The 23022-nt window shown below is 36.8% G+C and overlaps 1 protein-coding gene across 4 annotated transcripts in view; it reads right to left on the bottom strand.

Annotated features, from left to right (window-relative positions):
• The window catches only part of PIP5K1B (phosphatidylinositol-4-phosphate 5-kinase type 1 beta), a 285967-nt gene that overhangs the window by 67111 nt on the left and 195834 nt on the right, over positions 1-23022 (bottom strand). For all 4 annotated transcript variants that reach the window (XM_054689118.1, XM_054689116.1, XM_037494964.1 and 1 more), the window contains 4 exons: positions 15658-15869; positions 13151-13234; positions 12986-13034; positions 9843-9927 (listed from right to left, as the gene is read on the bottom strand). In XM_054689118.1, coding sequence (XP_054545093.1) covers positions 9843-9927; positions 12986-13034; positions 13151-13234; positions 15658-15869 — 430 coding nt within the window. The remainder of the gene's footprint in view (positions 1-9842; positions 9928-12985; positions 13035-13150; positions 13235-15657; positions 15870-23022) is intronic.

Below are 23022 nucleotides of genomic sequence, written 5' to 3'. Positions count from 1 at the left end.
GCAGAGCAGGCAGAAGGACTGAAGTACACTGCTGAGAGGAGCAGCGGGCCGCGGGAGAGGTCTGCGCGCCATGTGGGACCCTCGCCTGGTGACCAGGGATCGAACTGGCTCTGCAGAGGCTGCGGGCAGCTTCGCAACCCAGCGCTCAACTGCTGCGCCACCGGGGAGGCCCCTTAGTGTTTTTCTTATGTTATTTAATTGGTGATTCACTTCCTAGCTGTCAAACATTCCATTTTCTGGTCAAAGTGAGGTTGAAAAAGAAAGATGACACTAGAGTTTGTTTTCCTTTGAAGGAAGGAATTTTAGAATATTCTGAAACAGATCAAAATTGATTTTAATGGCAAATTAGTGGACTATAAAGTTATGTTTTCCTTAATTTCCCCACCATCCTATCAAATAGTGGTCACACATGCTTTACAGGTCTGCAGTAATCACCAGCACACTGGCTTTTACTTTAATGCTTTCTCTGCTGACTTTTATAAACCCACCATTCTCATCTTTCAATATCATATTTTAACAAGTCAGAGGATCTCAAATACATCATGAGGATCACTATGGGTCCCCCAGAGCTGTTTTCAAGGTATGCAATGTTTAAAATATTTTCATAATAATTTCAATAGTTGTCTTTTTTAATCCCATTCCCTCATGAATGTAGAGTTTTCCAGATGCTACATGACCTGTCATATCACCACAGACTGAATTCAGAAGCATATGAGAGAATCCAGATGTCTCCAATTATGCCAGAATTAGAGTTTTAAAAAAATATGAAATAAAGCCACTTTTCTCACTGAATTATTTGTTTTTGAAAATATGATTATTTTTCATAGCTTGTTTTTTGTTAAAATTTGCTGCTATTTATTAAAATTGATTTATGTTAACATGCAGTGGATTTTTTAATTGCTACCTTGTAAAAATGAATAGTATCCTAGCTTTTTCTTAATCTTAAATTCTAATATATTATAGATAGAGATAACCCACGTAAGTAAAAGATCTTTGGGATCCTCAATAGCTTTTAAGAAGGTATGGCTTTAAGACCAAAAGAGTTGAGAATTGCTTTTCTACAGAATAGTTCTTAGGTTAAAACTAATTCTTTAAACTGAGGAATAGCTATGATTGAAAGAATGTTGGCAGTACCAAGGAACAGGGAGAGACGTTCAGAAATCTGTCTGTACTTGGTGTATATACCAGAGTGAAGGCCAAGATTCTAGATGATCAACAAACAACTGTTCACTATCAGCATCACATATAATAAGGAGCAGAGCGGACCCAAAAAGAAACACATGCCAAGACCACAGAGCACCGGAAGAAATAATTTACTATTTTCTTAAATAGTGAATTTCTTCTTTAAAGGAATTATGCGAACCTTACTTAGTAGATACAGACTTGACTCTTGCAGAAATTGAATACCTCAAGGACTGCCTTTGAGTAATCTTGAAAGATGGACTTCTTTTGATCAGATAATCTCAAATACGGTTTCAGTTGCTAGTTACTTTCTTTTGAGCTATAGAAATTCCTGGATTTGTCATTGTCTAAGCCACGTTTGGCAACAGGCATTCTGTGTCCATTTCCTACCCTATGTGTTCCTACTCAACTGCCTCTACTAGACCATATTGCTTTTCAGCTCACCTATCTGCCATTCCCAGAAACTACCATTATCATTGTAAGCCGTGAGCCTTTGTATATGGTATGACTTCTTGCCTCTCTTCCTAATGAACACCAGTGTATATTTGTAGGATTTAGTATAAATACTTTTTTCTGTGAAATTCTCTTATGGAAGAATTGGTCTTATTTCTGTGTATTTACAGCAGTGTATGCAAAAACTCTTAGCAATTGCTTTATTAACTTATAAATTTGTAATATGTTTCAATCTCTAACCCAACACAGTCTATAAAAATTACTGAAGGAGGAATTAACTTAAAAAATGCTTGCTATGTTATTATTGCTTAACATAGTGCTAGATACATAATAGGTGTTCATTTTTTTTAATCTTCCACATTGATATTTATTACAATGACATTTCTAGGGAAAACCAAAACAAAACAAGTACAAAACTGTATTCACAGTCACAGGTTTCATTTTGATCCATTAGCCAATGTGGGGAAAAAAGCCTATTGATCAAATGCTTGCTGAACGAATGCATGATTGTTCTGAAATCTTGGAACAATTGATTTTTTAACATTCTATTATGTTCTGTTCAGGAAACTATGCTTTAGTACTTTAGATACATTATCTGGGTATAGAATTTCAGTTTCAACATTATGGCAGCTAATATTTCCAGAAAAATTGAGATTTTTTTAAAGATTGTTGCATTGGTAGCTTGACTCAAATTTGAAAAAATAAACTTGAACACCAGCTAGTATTTTCCTTGATTGGAGGAGATTTTTCACATAGAAAGAAAATATGCCTCTAGGCACTAACCATTTTAAATTAATCATACTTGATAAAGCATGTTATATTTTAAAGTGTCACCTTTACTAATACATTGATAATCCTTGAAATGCTGGTATTAGATGAAAATTCTATTCACTTTGTTCAATTATTTATAAAATAATGATTTGAGTGCCTACAATATGCCAGGGAATGTTATAGATGCTGGGAATATATGATACAGTCTCTACTTTTAAAGAAACTCAAAGACTAGTTGGGATGGGAGATAGCAAAACAGCTCTTTTCTACAGTGTGGTTAAATATTAGTGAGCACTATTTAAGCTGAGACCTGAAGGCACAACAGGGAAATAACAGAAAGAGTGTTGCAGATAAAAAGACAAGTGTGTATGAATATGTGGGGAAAAGCTGGAATGTTTGGGGGTAACCACAAATTCAGAGTTGCTGAGGCCAGGGGTATAGGGGATGACATGGAATGGGGTGTGAGAGAATCACAGGGATAGGAAAGAGATGCCACATTGCAAAGGGAAACAGAAGCTAATTTAAGGATTTTGTGTATTAGTGAACTTTTTTTTTTTTTTTCAGTATGGCAAGATTTTAACAGAAATTGGCAAGAGCGGATTAGAATTTGAACTGATCCTTTGGCTGCAATCTGATTGCATGGGGACATGAACGAAGACAAGAGACCACTGTAAAGGCCATCATTTACAATTCCTAAAAAACAAAACCACAACAAACCATAGGGGCTGAATTAGGAATCTTCTCACCAGAAGAGTTGTTGCTGAGTGACAGTATGTAGGTAGTAAGCAAAAAGAGTCAGAGGATAAAACCAGCATTGCTAGTTTGGGTAACAAGGTGGACTGTTACGGCTATCAATGAGGTGTGTGGACTTGGAAAGAGCGGCAGATACAAGATGGATAGGACAGGACAGGATGGGACAGGGCAGGGCAGGATAGGATAGGGGAGCAGTCAGGTTCCATGTTGAGCATGCCATGCTAATGGAACTGGAGGCACTTAAGTAGAGAGGTTGGATCAGCATGTACATTTATTGGCGATGTGAGGAGTAGGTTAAAAGTGATTATGAGTAAGTTATAAGTTGGTCTCCGAAGTCTTGGGAGATTGAGAAATCACTCCGAGAGAGTCATATGAGGGGAACAGAAAAAGTTGGAGCCTGGACATTGATGAACACTCACATACAAGGATGAGGCAGAGATGAACAGCTGCCAAGGAGGAGCAGGAGGAGCTGAAAGGGAACCAGGAGAATCCTGAATTATGAAAGACAAATGAAAAGTATACTGCAGAGAGAACTCATACCAGTGGTCTTAAACATTACAGTTTTGAGAAAAGGGAAAGTTATTTAACATCTCAACAATGATTGTTAATGACTAGGAAAAGAATATTTTGGTGGGCTGTGGGCTCAAAAGCCAGTGGATTACACTGAAGAATGACAAGAAATAAGGACATGAAGTAGCAATGGGTCCACCTCTCAGTAAGTCTGACTGCAAAGGAGGAGAAAGACATACCAGAGAGATGTCAAATGGAGGTTTGTTTTTAAGATATGAAAAAGGGAAAGCTGGGGCTTGGATACAAAGGAGAGAATGAATGGTTAAATTACCCAGAAATGGAGGCAATCTACAGTGGGATTTGTTCTCAATATTAAAGAGAAGATGATATCAATTACATATGTCACAACATCATTCACTCATTCAAAAAATACTTACACTACATGCAACCTAGTACACTCCCTGTACTAGGTCCTGCGAATAAGGCAGAGATTACATTCAAATGGAGGAGACACCGAATGGGATCAGTAATAAACCATATATGACATAGATAGACTGTGTAAAGGAAAAAATAAAGCAGGAAAAGTGGCTGGGCATCACTTTGCCACTGTGCAGGACTACAGGTATTAACATTACTCTCCAGGTAATAAGCAGAAGTGATAAAGTATTTTGATATGCTTATAAGAGGAAAAGGATTTATTCAAAATTGGCACTGGGAGAACGGTAAAGCACTTGGGAAGGAAAAAAAAGAGCAATGAGGTTGGACCTGTCTCACTTAATACTCCAAAATAAATACCACAAAGATTAAATAATAACATGAAAACCAACCTATAAAAACTGAAAGAAAATGTGGGTGTACATTTATCTGATTTCTCAATGGGGAAGTCCTTTGTAAACACAGGAATGATTAACAGAAAAAAAAACCAATTCCATTTACAATAGCATTAAAAATTACTTGAGGTAAATTAACAAAAGTACAAGGTTTATATATTGAAGACTCTAAAGAATTGTTAAAAGAAAAATATGAAGTCCTAAGGATAAAAAGGAAGACATTCCATGTTTACAGAATGAGAGACTTAATGTTGTTAAGATGGTAATACACCTCAAATTGATCTACAGATTCAACATAATTCTTGTCAAAACAACCATGCTTTTTTTTTTTTTTGCAGAAATTGACAAGTTGATTCTAAAGTTCATAGAGAAATAAATGCAAGGAACCCAGAATAGCCAAAACAATTTTGAAAAGACACAATTGAAGGACTCACACTCTCCAACTGAGTTTAGAAATAAATCCTAGTATTGTGGACAACTGGCTTCCAATAGGGTATTCGGTAGAGGAAACATAAGCTTTTCAGAAAATGGTGCTGGGACAAATCCTTATGAAAAGAATGGAATTGAAACCTATTTCCCACCATATACTAAAAATTAAATCAAAATATCATATACCTAACTGTGAGAGTCAAATGCAAAGGCCACATAGTATATATTTCCATTTATATGAAATATCCAGAATAGGCAAATCCATAGAGATAGAAAATCAATTAGTAGCTGCCAGGGCTACTAATTGAAGAGGAAGGAATGGAGAGTGACTACTCTCAGGTATGGAGTTTCTTTTTGGGATAATGAAAATGTTCTAAAATTAGATAGTGGTGATAGTTGCAAATATACTAAGACTCAAAGAACTATATGCTTTCAAAGTATGAATTTCATTGTACGTGAATGATATTTCAGTAAAGATGTTATAAAATTAAGAAATACAAATGGGAAAAATCAATAGATATGATTACATGAGAAGTAAAAGAACTGTTACATTAAAAACACGATAAACTACACACAGTAGGAAAATGTGCAACATCTGCGTTATTTCACGGAATTGAAGATGCTGTTGATTGTGCCATTAACTTACATGAGACAAAGAAAGGAAAAAACTCCCATGATCTAGAGTCTCCTGAAGAAGCAACTTTAAAGCTGGGCAGCAAGGTGTACATAAACATACCAGGGGCCGAATGAAAACTCATCTTCAAAAGTGAACAAAGAGTAAATGGAGGTGGAAAATCTTCCTTGAAAATCTGAACCACAAGCTGGTATTCAACAAGCTTGCAGCCTGAAAAAATATTATCTTATGGTCTAACTTAGAAAATAAAAGAGTATTTAATTTATGGTGGTCATGATCTGACAACAATTTTAAGATACCATCGAGAAAATCAAATGTAAAACTGAAGTTTTTTTTAGAAAGAACTTAGATTAAAAACAGATTGACAATTTTAATATGTAAGCTTTATATAAATCATTTGGAAAAGTAATAAACATCTAAATCAAATACGCAAATATTATAAAGTTCAATACTGAAAGGAATTACAAATGACTAATAAACATGAATAATGGTTGGACTTCACCAGTACTCAAGAAATGCAAATAACAGATAACCAGATAACATTTTTAACTTATCAGAGCAGCATAATTTAAGGAGTAACTCTGTGTAAGGGCCGGAACACAGTCTTGTGGGAGTCTATAGTGGCATAATCTTTCTGTGGAGTTATGTGTATTTTAACCCCCTACTCTATCTTTTTGGACTCCATCCTAAAGAAATAGTCCTAAGTTTGGACATAACATTTATTTGAAGTGCTGTTCATAAAAAATGTTAGTTATAGAGAAGCAATGTTAATGCCCAATACTTAAAAGAATGTTTGAACGGATTATGGCATACTCATATAATTTTTAATGTAATGCAACTTCTAATTGTGTCTTTGTAGGACAGAATTGGATGTTTAGTGGTAAGCTTAATGTAGTAGTTGAATGTAGTAGTAGTGTAAACACCTTGAATCTTAATGATGCACACTTAAATCTTACATGTTTTAATGAAATATTACTTTAAAAATAAAGTGTGACTTTGTAGAATATCAATGATGCAGTAAACTATTCACATTATAATATTCTGTGAAAAATTGAGGACATACACACTTAAGTGTATGTCATTGTGCTACAAGTTTCACATAAAGGAATAGAGAAATACACAAAGCACAGAAATAAAATTCGGTAGGAATTAACATAAAATATTAGTAGAAGACATCTTTGAGTTGTGGGATTTTAAGTAATTTGCACTGTTTTCTTCGCATCCTTTGTTTCCAAAATGTTCACATAGCAAATGTTTTACTCTCACAAAAAATTCAAAATGAATTTAAGATTGGAACATTAAGACCTGAAACAATAAAACTCCTAAAAGAAAACATAGGGGAAAGTCTCCTTGACATTGCTCTTGGCAATGAATTTTTGTATATGACTCCCAAAGCACAAACAACAAAAGCAAAAATAATCAAGAGGGACTATATCAAGCTAAAAGCATCTACAGAACAAAAGAAAAAACAAAATGAGCAGGTAACCGACAGAAGGGAGAAGATATTTGCAAATCATATATCAGACAATGGATTAAGAATAAAAACAAATAAGACACTCATACAATTCAATAGTAAAGAAAGAATTCAATTTAAAAAGGACATGAACAGACATTTTTCCAAAGAAGACACATAAATGGTCAACAGATACATGAACAGATACTCAATATCACTAATCAGCAGGAAAGTGCAAATTAAACCCACAATGCAATATCACCTCACATCTTTCCAAATGACTATTATCAAAACAATACACATAAGAAGTATTGGTGAGCTCTCGTGCTTCTGACTGTCCCCAATGCTTACATGAATAAATAAACCTTTAAAAAAAAAAGAAATATTGGTGAGGATGGAAAGAAAATGGAACACTGGCACAGTGTTGGTGTGAATGTTAATTGGTCCAGCCACCATGAAAACAGCTTGGAGATATTCCTGGGTATATATATCCGAAGCAAATGAAATCACTATTGTGAAGAGGCAGCTGAATCCCTATGTTCACTGCAGCATTATTCACAATAGCTAAGACATGGAAACAACCTAGAAGTCCATCAACAAATGAATGAATGAGGAAAATGTGATGTGGTATACACACGTGTACACACACACACACACACACACACACGAATATTATCTGGCCATTAAAAAGGAGAAAATCCTGCCATTTGTGAAGACATGAAGTGACCTTGAGTACATTATACCTAGAAAATAAGTCAGAGAAAGTCAAATACTATATTATCTCTGTTATATGTGGAATCTAAAATTGTTGAACTCATAGAAAATTGGTTCTATTGCCCAGTTGAACTGGGGCTGGGCATGGAGGAAATGGGAAGATCTTGGTCAAAGATACAAACTTGCAGTTGTAATATAAGTTCTTGGAATCTAATACACAGCATGGTGTATAGTTAACAATACTGTTGATCTTAAATGTTCTGAGCAAACACAAAAATTGTAGTTAAGTGAGGTGACGGATGTAACCTAATTGTGTTAATTATTTTGCAATATATACAAGTATCAAATCATCATGTTGTACATTTTAAACTTACAGAATACATTATATCAATTATATCTCAATAAAGCTGGAAAAATAAAAACTTTAAAAAGTGTTTACTTTCATTAACAGAAAACTGAAATAAGCATTACAAGAAAAATTTGTCTCATGGAAATATAAAATATGAACATTCTACTTTTTTAGATTTTTTGGTATGGCAAAATTACCTTATTGTGGCTTGTGAAACTAGACCAAAAACTAGACCAATTGTAGTTTGATAAAACTACAATATATGTAATAGTAGGCCTATTTTATCCTTTTAATGTGGTTTAAAAAGTTACCACATAAAAAATAGCTATCTATAGAAGAAAATTAAAAACTGATATAGGATGAAGCTGGAAGGGATTATGCTAAACAAAATAAGGCAGAAGGAGAAAGAAAAATACAGGGTGGTGTCACTTATATATGGAATATAGAGAAACCAAACAGAGCATCAGAAAAAGACAAACTTTAAAACTAGCCCATGAAAACTGACCAATAGACTGAGGTGCCCGAGGTGGGGGGTGGACATGGGAAGGGGTTTGGAGAGAGCACAAGGGATTATGGGGGCTTTGGTTAGGGGAGAGCTATTATTAATCATTAATAAAGAATAAATTAATGATTAAATAGTTACTGTTGTAAAGGAGAATAAAATTCTACGTAATGTCCTGATTCAGCATAACCATTGTTAACTTTGGGTTAATTTGCTCTTCTTTTTTCTGGTTCCTTAAAGTTTACATTTATAGTGTTGATTTGAGAGTTTTCTTTTTTTAAAAATATAGGTGCTTCTAGCTATGATTTTCCTGTAAGCACTCTCTTTTGAGCATGCTATAAGTTTTTGGAATGTGTTTTGTTCTCATTTATCTCAATTTTTTTTTAGTATCCTGGCTTTCTTTGACTCCTTTGTAGTTTGAATGTACTGTTAAATTTTCACGATTTTGTGACGTTTCTAGTGTCCAATCTTTATTCATTCCACTGTGACTGAGAAAGATACTTTGCATAGTTTCAATTTTAAAAAAATTATTGAAACTTTTTTTTAAAGATTTATTTATTTATTTATACAAGCACTGGGTACAGTCAGAAGTGCGGGAGGGTGAGAGAATTCACCAGAGCCAGAGCAGGGAGCAGAACAGGCAGACTGACGAAGTACACTGCTGAGGGGAGCAGTGGGCGGCAGGAGAGGTCTGTGTGCCATGTGGGACCCTCGTCCAGTGGCCAGGGAGCAGCCGGGGATCGAACCGGCGCTGCAGAGGCTGCAGGCAGCTTCGCAACCTGGCGCTCAACCGCGGCGCCACCGGGGAGGCCCTTTATTGAAACTTTTGTGACCTAAAATATTCTATCCTGGATAACATTTCATGGGGATAATAGTATTAACAGTGTTCCTCTGAGGTTTTTGTTGTGCTTTTAGATATACAAACTAATAACTATATGTACATGAATAAATCTATTATCTATAAGGACTAGATTTTAATATTTTTATTCACTGCATATTATTTCATGATTTGATGATACTATAATATGTTTAACCAATATATTCTTGAGTTTCTACATTTAGTTTCTAATTTTTTTCCATCATAAAAAAAGACTGTCATGATCATGGCATCAATACACATGTGACCAGGATACTTATCCATAGTTACTAAGTGACTTCTGCTAAAGGAGATAAACAGTCCAACTCTTTCAATAAAAATCTTGCATATATATAGTGAAGTCAGTCAATTAGTGCTAAAGTAAAATTTTTCATAAGAATCTTACCTTGAATTTTCTTGAAAACTCTGGAATTCATAAACTTCAGGAATCTGTCTGCATAAAAACTTGGTCTATGAACTGAAACAGTGTCCTGAAAAGACAAATCAAGTATCATAGGTTTACCTCTCAGACATTTCATTTCAAGCTAGAACAAAGATCTAGGTAACTAATCTGCCAGCCAGTGTCCTTAACCAGGGGGTGAAGATATTGAGAGCCAGGGAAGAGCACGGGAGAAGGAAGGTGTGGGACTCCATCTGAGCAAAAATTCTAGCTACTCAAAGACAGGCATGTGCGTTAGGGATGCTCCTCCTCTAGACTTCAGCAAGGTTAGAGACATGTGCGTCTGTACAAGAATCAGGCACCTGATCTTCCCAAAGCAGCCAATCAGCAGAGCACATTGCCACCACACCCACCTGCCCACTGGCTGCTCCCAGGGATTAGAGCCAATTTGTCTGCTTTCTTACCATGTTGTGTTGCTGTGAATTAATTCTTCCTGGAAATTTCTGCAAATCTCATGGACATGCAATATGTCCATTGTACAGACCACTCCCAAACCGGTTTCATATTAAAAACATAAAATCATCCAAAAAAAATTCCAGCTACTCAAGATAAAATAGAGCAATAAATGGACAGAGAAAAGACTGCTTTATAAATCAAAACAACTGATCATTATTCCACCTTGCACAGGAGGGGTTTTTAAATTCTTTTCTTAGATACAGGCAACAAGTGACCCAAGTATCATCGTAAATGAAGTTGAACATTTCTAGTCATGAACAAAAATTGGGGAGGGACATAGACAAAGCAAAACAGCCCCTAACAACAGTATGACATCCAGGTTTCATTTTCAAGTAATAAGGCGGGCAGACACTGGGAAGATTCCTAGGAGACAAGGCTGACTGATGACCCCTGTTATACTGAATTAGTGGCTATTAGTTAGAGTTGAATTGAATTAAGTTGTTAACTCAATTCTATCATGCTGGGCAGCAGTTTTTAGGACCAAAAGGGCATTCCATTACAAACCCAGGAAAGGAGATCAATGAAGGAGCTAACTCTGTTTATTCGGTAATCATTTATTTATTTTCCAAGACAGACATTTCCAGAAAAAGCAAATTTGTTTATTTAGGGCTCCATTTTGTTTCCAAGTTTGTGGGTTCCAACAGGAAAACTTAATAATTTAAGTTTACATACTATAAAGTGTCTGCAGTGGGTTTGGAAGGAAAAAAAAATATTTGGCCAGAGATCCAAAGACTGGTTTTGGGGGACTGTCTAACTTTAAAATGCAGTGTGATCCTAGGCAGACAGTGTTTTGATGCCTCAGTTTTTTGATGTATGATAGGGTATTCCATGAGGTATAAGGTAACTGTCATCAGCACGTTATAGGCACAATTATAGAGGAATCATCTCTGTATAAGTCACAACAGTGATGTAGATGTGGTAGGAAATTTCCACTTGCTTTAACAGGTACTCTTAATTCTGCCAGCTTCTGTCTGAAGTGAATACACATACATACAACCAGTACAGTAATTCATAAATACAGTAGGATGCAAGATGACTAAGCCTCAGCCTCACTTTCTAAGAGAAGTGAGAGTGTGGCTCTCTTTGGTATGAATAACTATGTTTAAGTAAGAGGAATGTTGATAAACAAACAAAAATAAGCCCTAATGACTGCTTGCAGTTTCACAAATATATAATCAACACAGAAATTCTCTTTGAAAGCACAAAGACCACACCTAGAAGATATGTTTAACTAGACAAAGATAGTGGGCTTCGAAGTATCTGTCTATTAGAGGACAAGACCATTCAGATCAGAAAACCCATCTAGTAACAGGATTGAAGTTGGCTCAGAAAACAGAAGGGGAACAAAACAGAAGGTCTTTACTCTCCCTTCCTTTCATGTTCAAGGCATATAGTTTCTAGTTCTCTCAGCTGAAAGGAAAAAAAAAATTAACCTATCATTCTCACTCTATGATTTGAATAAACCTAATTCTTAGAAACAAACTTGTGAACCTACTGTTAAAAAGTGTGTTCTGACAGAGGTCATTCCTTAGCCTGTGGAAAATGCAGAGTTTTTACACCAAAAGGTTTTTACCAGCCTTCTACAGAACTATGAAGTGGGAGTTCTTTTCCAAGAAAGGGAAAGAATAGCATCTATAATTTATCCTCTTTCAAAAGAAAACATCTGCTAACGTCTTTAAAAAAGTATGATCAAATCTTTGCAATATAGTCTTCGGAAGTGTCACTTCAAGTAATTAACTGAGAGGGGCTCAGGGCAGTAAATGTTCTGCCAGTAGCAGGAAGTTCAGATCTAACATTTAAGTGGGGGTGAGAGGAAGGGGCGGGGAGAGAAGTAGAGAGAGTGGGGGGAAGGGGAGGGAAAGAGGGAGGCTAAAAGGAGAAGAGAGGAAGAGGGGGGGAGAGAGAGAAACTACCATTTGATAATTGATTTTTTTTCCTTCTATTATGACAATTCTGGGTTCAAAAGATATCCTCCTATCAGTCAACCTTTGACTCGTGCAAATCTAAAACTTACCCAGTTTTACTTCCTGTCTTTATAATGTGTTAGACATGGTGTTGAATGCTAACATGCATTATTTTATTGAATCTTCACATTAGCCCTATGAAGTAAGTACTAGGAACCATTTGTGTGCCCCTGATAATGATGGGAAAGCAGGTTAACAGAGGCCAAATAACAATGTGTGTGAATCACATGGTTAATAATGTGTTCTCATCCAGGGCTGTCCACCTGAAAGTCAGACTCAAGGCCTCTGTAATTTGTCTTGTGAGATCATTTCAACTGTCCTACTGATCATCCATCCCAGTGCCTATGAAAACCTTTTTTATTTTCTCACCATGATCATCTCATACCTGGGCTCTCCAGATTTCATACAGAAGTAAGGTAACACTTTGTTTTCTTGATCTCTACCTCACCACCAGCTTGTTTCTGATACCCTGTATTTGAACAGAGTTTCAAATTTATCCTTGTTTTTAAATTTGAACCAACCTTGCTAGCCTCCAATTCTGAGTATTTAAAGACCTTTGTTTCCTTTACTCTTCAAGTCTATTGACAGACAGGGTTTCCACGACATAGTTTCAAGTCACTGAAATATCAGAAAATGTATATAGTTTAAAAAGGAACATTTGCCACTTACCCCATCATAAACAAGAGCTTTCCAGGAATGCTCTAACTTCTTCATTAACCTAAATGTAAACAGAAAAATAAAAATGAGTATTCAAAACCACTCACATTTGGTGACTTCTCAAAACCATTTTTTGATTTACTTTGAAATGATAAAAGACTACTAAAAACTTCTCACCTATATGATTGTAGGATGTCAATAATGCCCATAAATAAAAGTAGTTTTTCTCCCTTATGGCTTTTAGCTGGAATGCCTCCCATTCTGTTGAGAGAACAAAAGAGTAAATATTTTAAAATATAAAAATAGGAAGTTAAAAACCATCTCTAACAAACAGACTTCAAATTCTGAACTATCTCTCCCATCATAAAAGAAATCATATGATCATATCAATGGATGCAGAGAAAGCATTTGAGAAGATCCCTACATTCATAGGAAGGCTTTAGCTAAAGTAAAAAAAAAAAAAAAACATTGGAGTTGATTGCCTGGGTTCAAAATTAACTCAAAATGGATGAAAGATTTGAATGTAAGACCTGAAATCATAAAATACATTGGGGGAAAAAAAAAACAGGCAAAGCACTCTACAACACTGGTTTAGTGATATCTTTGTGGATTGGTCTCCACAAAAAAATGGCAAGAGGAACAAAAGAGAATATAAACAAAAGGGACTACATCAAACTGAAAAGGTTGTGCATTGTAAAAGAAACTATCAGTAAGACAAAAAGACATCATACTAAATGGGAGAAAATATTTGCATGTCATAAATCTAATAAAGGGCTAACATCCAAGATATGTTAAAAACTCATACAATTCAACAAAAAGAAAACAAGCAATCCAATTAAAAAAAAAAACTTCTTATCCAAAGAAGACATACAGATGACCAATAGGGACATGGAAAAAAACCTCTATCACTTATCATCAGGGAAATTCAAATCAAAATAACAAATAACCCAGTGACCTAGATCATAAAACCTAGGAAAAATTGGTGGTGAGGAGGTAGAGAAAAAAGCAATCCTCTTATAGAAATGTAGGGTATCAAGCCCCTGTGGAAAACAATATGGAGGTTTCTCAAAATATTAAAAATAGATCTACCATACAATTCAGCAACTCCACTCCTAGGTATCTACCCATTGAACACTAAAACATTAATTTGAAGGGATCCATGTACTACTGTGTTCATTGCAACCCTATTTACAATAGCTAAGTTACAGAAACAGACTAAATGCCCAAGGACAGAGGAGTGGATCAGAAAAATGTTGTATATACACACAAAGGAATACTACTCAGTTATAAAAAGAAGATGAACTCCTGCTATTTGTGACAACATGAATGGTAACAGGAGGGGATTATGCTAAGTGAAATCAGTCAGGAGAATGACAAATACTGGATGGTCTCATTTATATGTAGAATATAGAGAATCAAAACAAAGGGTCAGACTAAACCAAACCAATAATAAACCCTAAAAATATTTCTCTGGAATAGGTTACAAGATGGGGAGGAGGGAAGTGGGGCTGGACCAAATGGATTTTGGTGGAGAATTATGAGTGCCTTGGTGTGGGTGTGGGGTGTGCTATGGGGAGAGGTATCTGAAGAGTGGTGACTCTATCACATTCACAGTGTTGTAAACCAATGTTACCTCAATAAAAAAAAATTCATTGTAAAGTAAAAAATTCCTATTTTAACACCATGAGAATTTTCAAAGCATTTCAAGATACTGCTTTGTAAACATACAATATTTTATATATTCACTGTGATTTTTAAATAAAAAATATAAAAGTACAAATCAAAATACACAAGGAATCAATTTCTAGATGCCAAGATAATCACTACTAACATTTGGTAGCTTTCCAGTATATATATGTGTATGCTCAGTGTTTCACAAAAAGTATTTATTACATAACTTATTGTATTTTATAACTTGAATATTTCACTTGTTATGTGATGGATATTTCTTTATATGCAACATGAATATGTTTTACAATGTTTGGGTAGTATTTTATCATACTGATACAGAATAATTTGTCTGATTATTGAGCATTTATATGGGTTTACAAGGATTTAAAAAGTTAAATATGTATTAATTTCCTCTATAAAAGTGAAATATGTCTGTGATTTAGTCATTGTTGGAGAAACCTAGAAGGCAGACACTGATGGCCACTCTACACAAAGGTGAGATAGTCAACCATTTCAATAAGTATCTTTGGTTGTAGTTATTTCTATTAGTCATATGTTTCTATCACATCTAACTTGAGGGAAGATACTACATCTGCCAGGGTGCAAAAGTAGAAAAACTGAATCCTCTTGTGCAGATAAGAAGTTCTGCATGGTGAACATAATTTCTATCATGTACTTGCTTAAATATGTGTTTATTCAAATTCAAAGTATATTCGTCCTCTTGTGGTGGATATTTTGAATATGCAGTAAATGTGGATACAAACATTTTTAGCCATTGCTAAAAGATGGAATCATTTGGAAAAAAACAAGCATGTGGGTGAAAGAATGATAATAACTGGAAAAACTGCCACTCATGCAGTTATTCAAATGAATGAAAACAAAGGTAGGCAGAATCGATTTTAGCCCTAGTTAGGAATCTATTCACAAAGAACCCCCACGAGGGGAGCATTCAGTTACCCAGTGACGTTGGCTGCCATGGTCAGGAAGGTGGGAGGGCAGGTGGCTGTACTCACGTGTCTGGGTTCTCTGTGATGATTCCATCTCCAGATTTCCCTGGACCTTGGATGGATTCCATTGCTGTGGAGTACAGGACCTTCTGCATTCCAGGTCGCTTTGCATCAGGCACATTTTGTGAGGTCTCCTCTTCTTTCTCTTTAAGGGAATGGTCCAAGATGTGGATTCCCAGCAAAAGGCTATAATCCATGATCTTGAAGCTTTCCAGCACCTGAGGAAGAAAATGAGCAAGAGGTCTATCAACTGAAATGGCTAGTAAGTCTTGTTTGCACAGTGTTCAAGCTATGCAGATATGTAGCTCCTGTGTTTCTCCAAGGGGGTGGCTGACAAGGAGAAAATAAAAATAAAAACATCTGAGTGTATTATTATTAGGTTATATGTAATAAGGGTTATCACAATGTTTCCTAGATGAGATTTTTATTCAAATATAAGTGACACAAATTTTTGTAATGCACTAGATTGAATATGCCCCATGTTCTAGGGCTAAGTTATTCACTTGGGTTCAGTCCTCAGAATTCTATGAGCTAGGTACTAATGTTGTCTCCATTTTATAGATAGAAAGTTATTTGCTCAGGGCATCCCCTGGTGGCGCAGCAGTTGAGCGCTGGGCTGCGAAGCTGCCCACAACCTCTGCAGCGCCAGATCGATCCCCGGCCGCCGGGAGAGGGTCCCACATGGCGCGCAGACCTCTCCTGCTGCCCGCTGCTCCCCTCAGCAGTGTACTTTGTCACTCTGCCTCTTCTGCTCCCTGCTCTGGCTCTGGTGAATTCTCTCACCCTCCTGCGCTTCTGACTGTACCCAGTGCTTGTATAAATAAATAAATAAATCTTTAAAAAAAAAAAGAAATTAATATGCTCAGTATCACAGTTTGTAAGTGGCACTCCTGGAACCCAATCAACTCCAATGTCTACACTCTTAAGCACGAGAACAGGGAAATCAATCATCAGTGGTCTCCACAAGCTTGTACCCTCCTGGACATGAAGACTTGTGGGGAATGTGTTTGTCTCCTTTTCAAAACTTGTCTTCAAAGTTGTCATGTAGTTCCTAGCAGCAATTTTTTTTTAAATTATGATCTCAAAAAAGAATTAAGACTTAATGCTTACTCATCCAGCAGCAAACGGAGGGGAAGAGAAGGAATTAAAAGTAGCTGGATGCAACCAGACAAAGGAGATAGTGATGTTCTGACAGGAAAATGACAGGAGACAAGGTCAAGGTAAGAAGCCATGACAATGGGCTTTGACACTTGGGGCTGTTCTTAAATGGAGGAAGTGTGTAGGAAAGAGTGCCTGAAAACTGTATTTCCCCCATGATAAAGTTCTTTTCTTAGTAGTTTGTACACGAGTCTCTTCTACAACAGAGTTTTTAATGCCTGACATTTCTCACACAAAGCTTCTCAGGAAATCAAAACAGCCTCAAAAGAAAGACAATCCTTCTTGGCCACTTGATAGTCTGTCCCTATTCCCTAGTTAGGAAACGACTTTGAGGCTCAGAATCCATACAAACTTGTTTAACCATGGATGGAATATCCACAATTACTTATGCTGCTACTTTCCCTTAGTCCAATTGCTTTCTGATCAGTATTTATGATACATTAAAGAGTAGACCAGGCCCGAGGATTCAAAAACCTACATCTGACACTTTATAAATGCCATTTGCCAACAGGCTTTGTGAATGATGGCATGTGTGGCCTTTGAAAAATATAGTTATCCTTGAGTCTTATATCTTTGCCACCAACAAGGAAAACTGAAATGGGTTGTAAATGACTATCAATTATTTCAGGGTGCACCTTTCACTTTTCAGTATATTACTTTGAGAAAGGAGGCAGGCAAGAGCTAACAGGAGAATCCTGTTATTTAAAAGGTTTGAACCATTGAACTTTCTTTTTTTTTCAATTAGGTGATGATTTTATTGAAATAGGACCCTAAGAGTTGAACATTATATTTTAAATTTTTAATCATTATTTTCTTGCAGCATTGTTTATTTTTGTACAACATTTGATTTCTTCTCTCAGGGGTAGTCTCCCTAGTTCTCCCGCCACCACAGCACCCGTTAGTTCCTTGTGCTTTTCCCTCCCCTATTATGACCCTCTTTTCCTCCCCCTTCCCTCCTTTATGCCTCAGATCTATGGTCAGTTTGCAAGTTTTGTCTTTTTCCTGACCTTTGTTCAGTTTCCCTATATTCCTCCTGTAAGTGAAACCATCCACTATTTCTTTTTCCTTCTGACTTATTTCGCTTAGCATAATTCCTTCCAGGTTCCATCTATTTTGCCAAAAAAGAGCTTATCTTTTTTGAATGCTGAGTAGCATTCCATTGTGTATATATACCGCATCTTCTTGATCCATTCATCTGTTTTGGGGAATTTAGGTTGTTTCCATAGCTTAGCTATTGTAAATAGTGCTGCCATAATCATAAAAGTGCAGGTTTCCTTTTAAATTAGGTTTTCTGTCCTTTGACTTAAGAGACCAGAGTAGCTGGACAGCAATGTACAACTAGTCTCCCTTCCCTAAGGATGAGTGACATCAAGACTGGAGGAGGAAGGAAGGGTAACAGGACAAGCTCCCCACCACTGACCCAATCAGCATCAGACCCACCAGTGGCTTCTCCATGGAGGTTAATTAGAGCCTTAACCCACCATAAGGTAGCACGGAGTTGAAAAAATAATCAAGACAGTTTGGTGTCAGGGCTGCCAATGGCTCATTCTCTTAAAAGAAAACACTGAGACACTGGATGCTTTCTTGACACAGAAACAAGTGTAGAAGGATCTAGTATTCCTGCTCTCTACCACACTGAAAGGGTGCTTTGGGATTAGTGCCCATCCACAGTGCTTCTAGAAACAGTGAAGAATGATCACCATCTGCACATGCCAATTCTCCTGCTCACACTTATCTGTGCTAGTCCTTCCCTTCTCAGGGAGAAGGACCTGGAGGACAAAGAGCATGGACTCTGTGACCTTAGGCAAATTACATTTCCTGATGTTTCAGTTTCTTCTTCCATAAAACAGTGATAGTATTACCTATTACACTAGGTACTTGTAAAATTAAATATGATAATGTAGGCAAAATGCCTAGAAAAATTCCTGGTACAGAGAAACTCTCGATTACATGCTCAATTATCATCATCACGGTTAGAACACATGGGGACTCATGGCTCATACACTGTGTGAGAGATTACAGGTGTTAGCTTGAAAGTAAACACTCCTGCAGTGACTCTTTTAAAAAAAAAAACATAAAAGGTCAACAAAGATAGGGCTGCATTTCTAACCTGGGGACTGGTGCCCTTTTGGCAAGTCCTGATCTTTTAAAAGCTCTGGGTTAGTAGTGTCACTACTAACCAGTATATGGACACCAGTATACGACAACGCACCAGTTTCAACAGCAGGGTATTGCTTGGCTATTGAACAGGAAAAGGTCTGTTGACACGGTAATTCTGATCAATGGGTTATAAAGGGAGTATGTAATGATCTGTTTGAGGCGATAGTCTGATTTTCAATGGACAAAAATCACAACCTGTACCCTGCAGTCGAAACTACCCATTGGTAAATGTTTCCTCCAAAGCAGCAAACTGGCTTCCAAAGCAGATCAGACCCTGTGACAACACCCTGAGTCTTCCCAACAGCCTGCCTGGAGTAACTTAGGAGCAGAGAGCCTGAAAGGGATGCCTGTTCGGCATCATGTTTATTTCACTTTTCTCTGCAAAATGTTCATAAATTAACTCTGCTTGTGAAAAAGCTTTATAAAATAAATTTGCTTAATACACTATTCAACTTGAACTGTTTGTACTTGCAGTCTCTTCCTGCCAAGGTTAGGTCAGAGAGAGCGTGATCATTTCATCATTGATAAGAAGTCAGGCTGTGGTCTTGAAGTGGTCAAATATTTGTGCTGGTTTATTTTAAGAAAAACTTCAAGGGAATTAACTAAGAAAAAACCAGCAGTAAATTTTTTAAAAAAGACTGATCTTAAATTGAATTACCAGTATCCCGGAACAGTGCCTTAGGAGGCCAGGATCCTACTTTCAGAGTGAAAAGCTTCAAAAGAATAAATTCAATTTTCATTGTTTAAAAAGTTAACCATGATAGTTGGATTTTGGATTAGGGAAAGTACTCAGCCATAAAAAAAAAAGGGTTTGGGAAGAAAAAGATAAATATATAGGCATATATTTTAAATCGAATTAGAAAACTTCTGTAATAAAAAATTCTGGGAACAGATTTTAGTCACGTGCATTGCAGACTTGCATCAATTAGGAACAAAATGGTTCTGTTATTCATTTCCTCCCAGTTCTTTAATTACAGGAATTGATAAATCTGCCAAAATCTTAACATGTGAGAAGGTTGAGATTGTGCCACTTTATGCAACATGACAGACAGCAATCAGTCTGGTTTGTCCCTGAGACGCACATTTTTTCCCTTAGAACATCTACCTGGCCTCACTGTTGCTATTGGATTCTGTACTGAGCATTTGCTATGCAAAATACTAGTTGCAATGCAAATCCAGGTGCCTTTCTATCAAGCTTAGAGAAGACTTTACTTCCCTACTTGTGAAAAAGGAAAGCAGGAATGATTCATAGATGTATGTAAAACTGAAAGCAAGTTGGAATATGCTTTTTATTGTCAAAGCCAGATTTTTTCTTTCTCTCTATAAAATCTCTCTTTCAGGACTATTTTAAGTTAATAATACAGGAATGTAGTAAAAAAAAAAAGTCAATGTCAAGGCAGCTGGCACAATATCCTAAGGTAGGGATCAAAACTATCTGTTCCTGAAATAAAAGCATGTGCACCAGGTACTCGTGGCTGGTGATATCTCTCTTACATAGTTTCTGCAGGTGTGATGACCTAACTGGGAGATATCTTAACTTAGAATGACAGGCACTGCTGTCCTCTCTTCATCACTCAAGGTCATAAAGAGTGGCCCAGTCCTTCTTTTCCATTGTCTGTGCCATGCTGGTTAGCCCCTGTAAATTCTTTTCTGTCCTGTTATTAGAAAAAGCCAGAGTGGCTGCAGGGCAGTAAAGAGTCCACGCTGTGGGCCAGGTAGCCTGTCTGATTGCTGGCTCTCATCTGTCTGTCTTTGGACAAAGTATTCACCTTTCTGGGCCTTTTATCCTCATCTGTAAAACTGAGATAATAGGGACATGTATCTCACAGAGTTATTATGAAGACTAAATTCAACCACATTAGGACAGTAACTGGCATAGAGAAAGCACCCAATAAATGTGAGTTATTCTTATTTTTGCTGTTACTTCCCTGCTATAGAATCAATTGTGGCTGACCCCTCCACCTCTAGTTTCCACACTTCCTTGGCTACACTGGCCATACCAGCTCTTGGTTCTTTACCTTCCTAATTGGTTCTTGCTTTCATGCCCTAAAGATATTCAACAAAATTCTTTCTTCAGCTCTTTTCTTTCTCTGCTTTTCAGTGTGACATCCATTTAGTCTTGTGTTGGGAAAAAAATAGTTGAGTGTCTTATCTGTATTCAGTACCGTGGAAGCTGGATCTTCAGGGGTAAATAAAACTGACCGCTATACCCTCCTCAAAATTATACAAGTCTAAATTAAAGATTGGAATAAGGCCTACAAGGGAAAATCAGGGAGCTGTGGAAATACCCTATACAGGACTCCTACTTTTGCCTGGGGAATATTTTAGTTGTCTAGGTAAGGGGTGGTGACACTTGAATGTGAATGGCAGCAGGGGAGAGAAAGTTTAGGGGACAGGTAGACAGATTCAAGACTCTTTTAGGGCTAGATTCCAACTATCATTTCTCTACATGTATTTCTGAAAATGTTATCTTTAGCTCCTAAGCTCCTTTATATTTTCAGTGGCAGTCTGGAGATTTCTAAACTTCTGTATACTGTCTCACTGCAAACCTAAATTCTTATATCCCCCAAAGTAGTTCTGAAACCTCACTTTTCTCTTTTATTTGAAATAATTCTAATGTGGATTTCAGACTCCATGATTCCTTTTCCTTTCACTAACTTATCCAATCCTATAACTTCAATTATCAAAACATTTTCCTCTCTAATGTTTTGATTTCAACTTCCCTTTTTGATTTTCTGATCCTTTCCTGACATTCCTGCTTGACCAGGTCACATCATACCCTACTTACAGTTTCAGTTTCTCCAACTGCTCAGGTGACATCATGGTCCTTATGATGATGGCCTCTTCTCTCTGTTCCTGGATACCTGCCTAGAGGTACCTCCCAGCCTAGTCAAACTGGAATTCCTTAATTGCTCCTAAATGTGCACTGAAGATAGGAGGTTCTATGTTTTTGCTCTTCCTCTTTCTTCTGGAAGGTCCTTGTAACATAAACATCTTACACGTATACCTTACTGTATTTTCAAAGCTATCTCAGTTTTTACCTCCATGAAAATTATACTCATGATCTTAACAAAATGTTGGAAACACATTTGCCCTGTGAAAATCCAAGCACATTATCAGTATCGCTCTATGGAATGAAGTTTGAACTCGGATCACACTACATTTCTCCTATCATACACAGAAGCCTGCTCTGCTCACTAGAGGCTTGTTTTACTTGGGTTTCCTGCTGTGCACTCTGAACACAATGAAAATGGGTATGTACTCTATGCTTTTTATGTGAACAAACAAGTAAAACCCCAAATGTTAAGCAGCAAAGAATGCAGACCTCTATATTTAATATCGTAAATGTAAGAACATGGTGCTCACTTCGACAGCACATATACTAAAATATATTAAATATAAGAACTTGATCCTTCACTTCATGATTATGCTTGTGAAGGATCATCAGTACTGAAAGCATTTACTGTGATTATGTGCTCTCTGTTGTCAGAAAAATAAAGATAAAGGTCTGCAGTGTTTTTAAACCTCTCAACCAGAGGTATTTACACACGCTGTGTCAAGGGTAAAAACCAAGCTGTTATTTACACAGACTTTTAGTTTACTGTTTCTAGGTACACAGCTAAACGGCAGATAAAAGGCTTGTTTTGATATAAACTAGGTTGAGCTTGAGCGTGGTGAGAATATCACATTTCCCTCTAGGAAGCCTTTGTAAAGGGGCTTCCTAGCCTGTGCATGACAGGCTGAGTTGACTGCAAAGATCCTGTAAGCATCCAGGTGCTTGGTGCTGCCCTAAGAAGGCGGCCCTGCTCGGAAACACATCTCACGGCCTCCTAAGGTTTCGTGTCCTCTGTTTCTCTTAGAGGTATTAGAAATAGCCATCTATCATTTTGAAAGACTATTGGTGAATATTTATATATTCATCAGCTTCTACATGGATGAATTTTGTAGCTTTTTTTTTTTAAGATATTTATTTATTTATTTATACAAGCACTGGGTACAGTCAGAAGTGTGGGAGGGTGAGAGAATTCACCAGAGCCAGAGCGGAGAGCAGAG

Source organism: Talpa occidentalis, unplaced genomic scaffold (genome assembly GCF_014898055.3).
Source record: "Talpa occidentalis isolate TD23 unplaced genomic scaffold, MPIMG_talOcc4v2.1 talOcc4.7, whole genome shotgun sequence".
NCBI classification, from domain to species: Eukaryota; Metazoa; Chordata; class Mammalia; order Eulipotyphla; family Talpidae; genus Talpa; species Talpa occidentalis.
The sequence above is the reverse complement of the archived record's forward strand: the minus strand, read 5'-3'. Positions and strand labels throughout refer to the sequence as shown.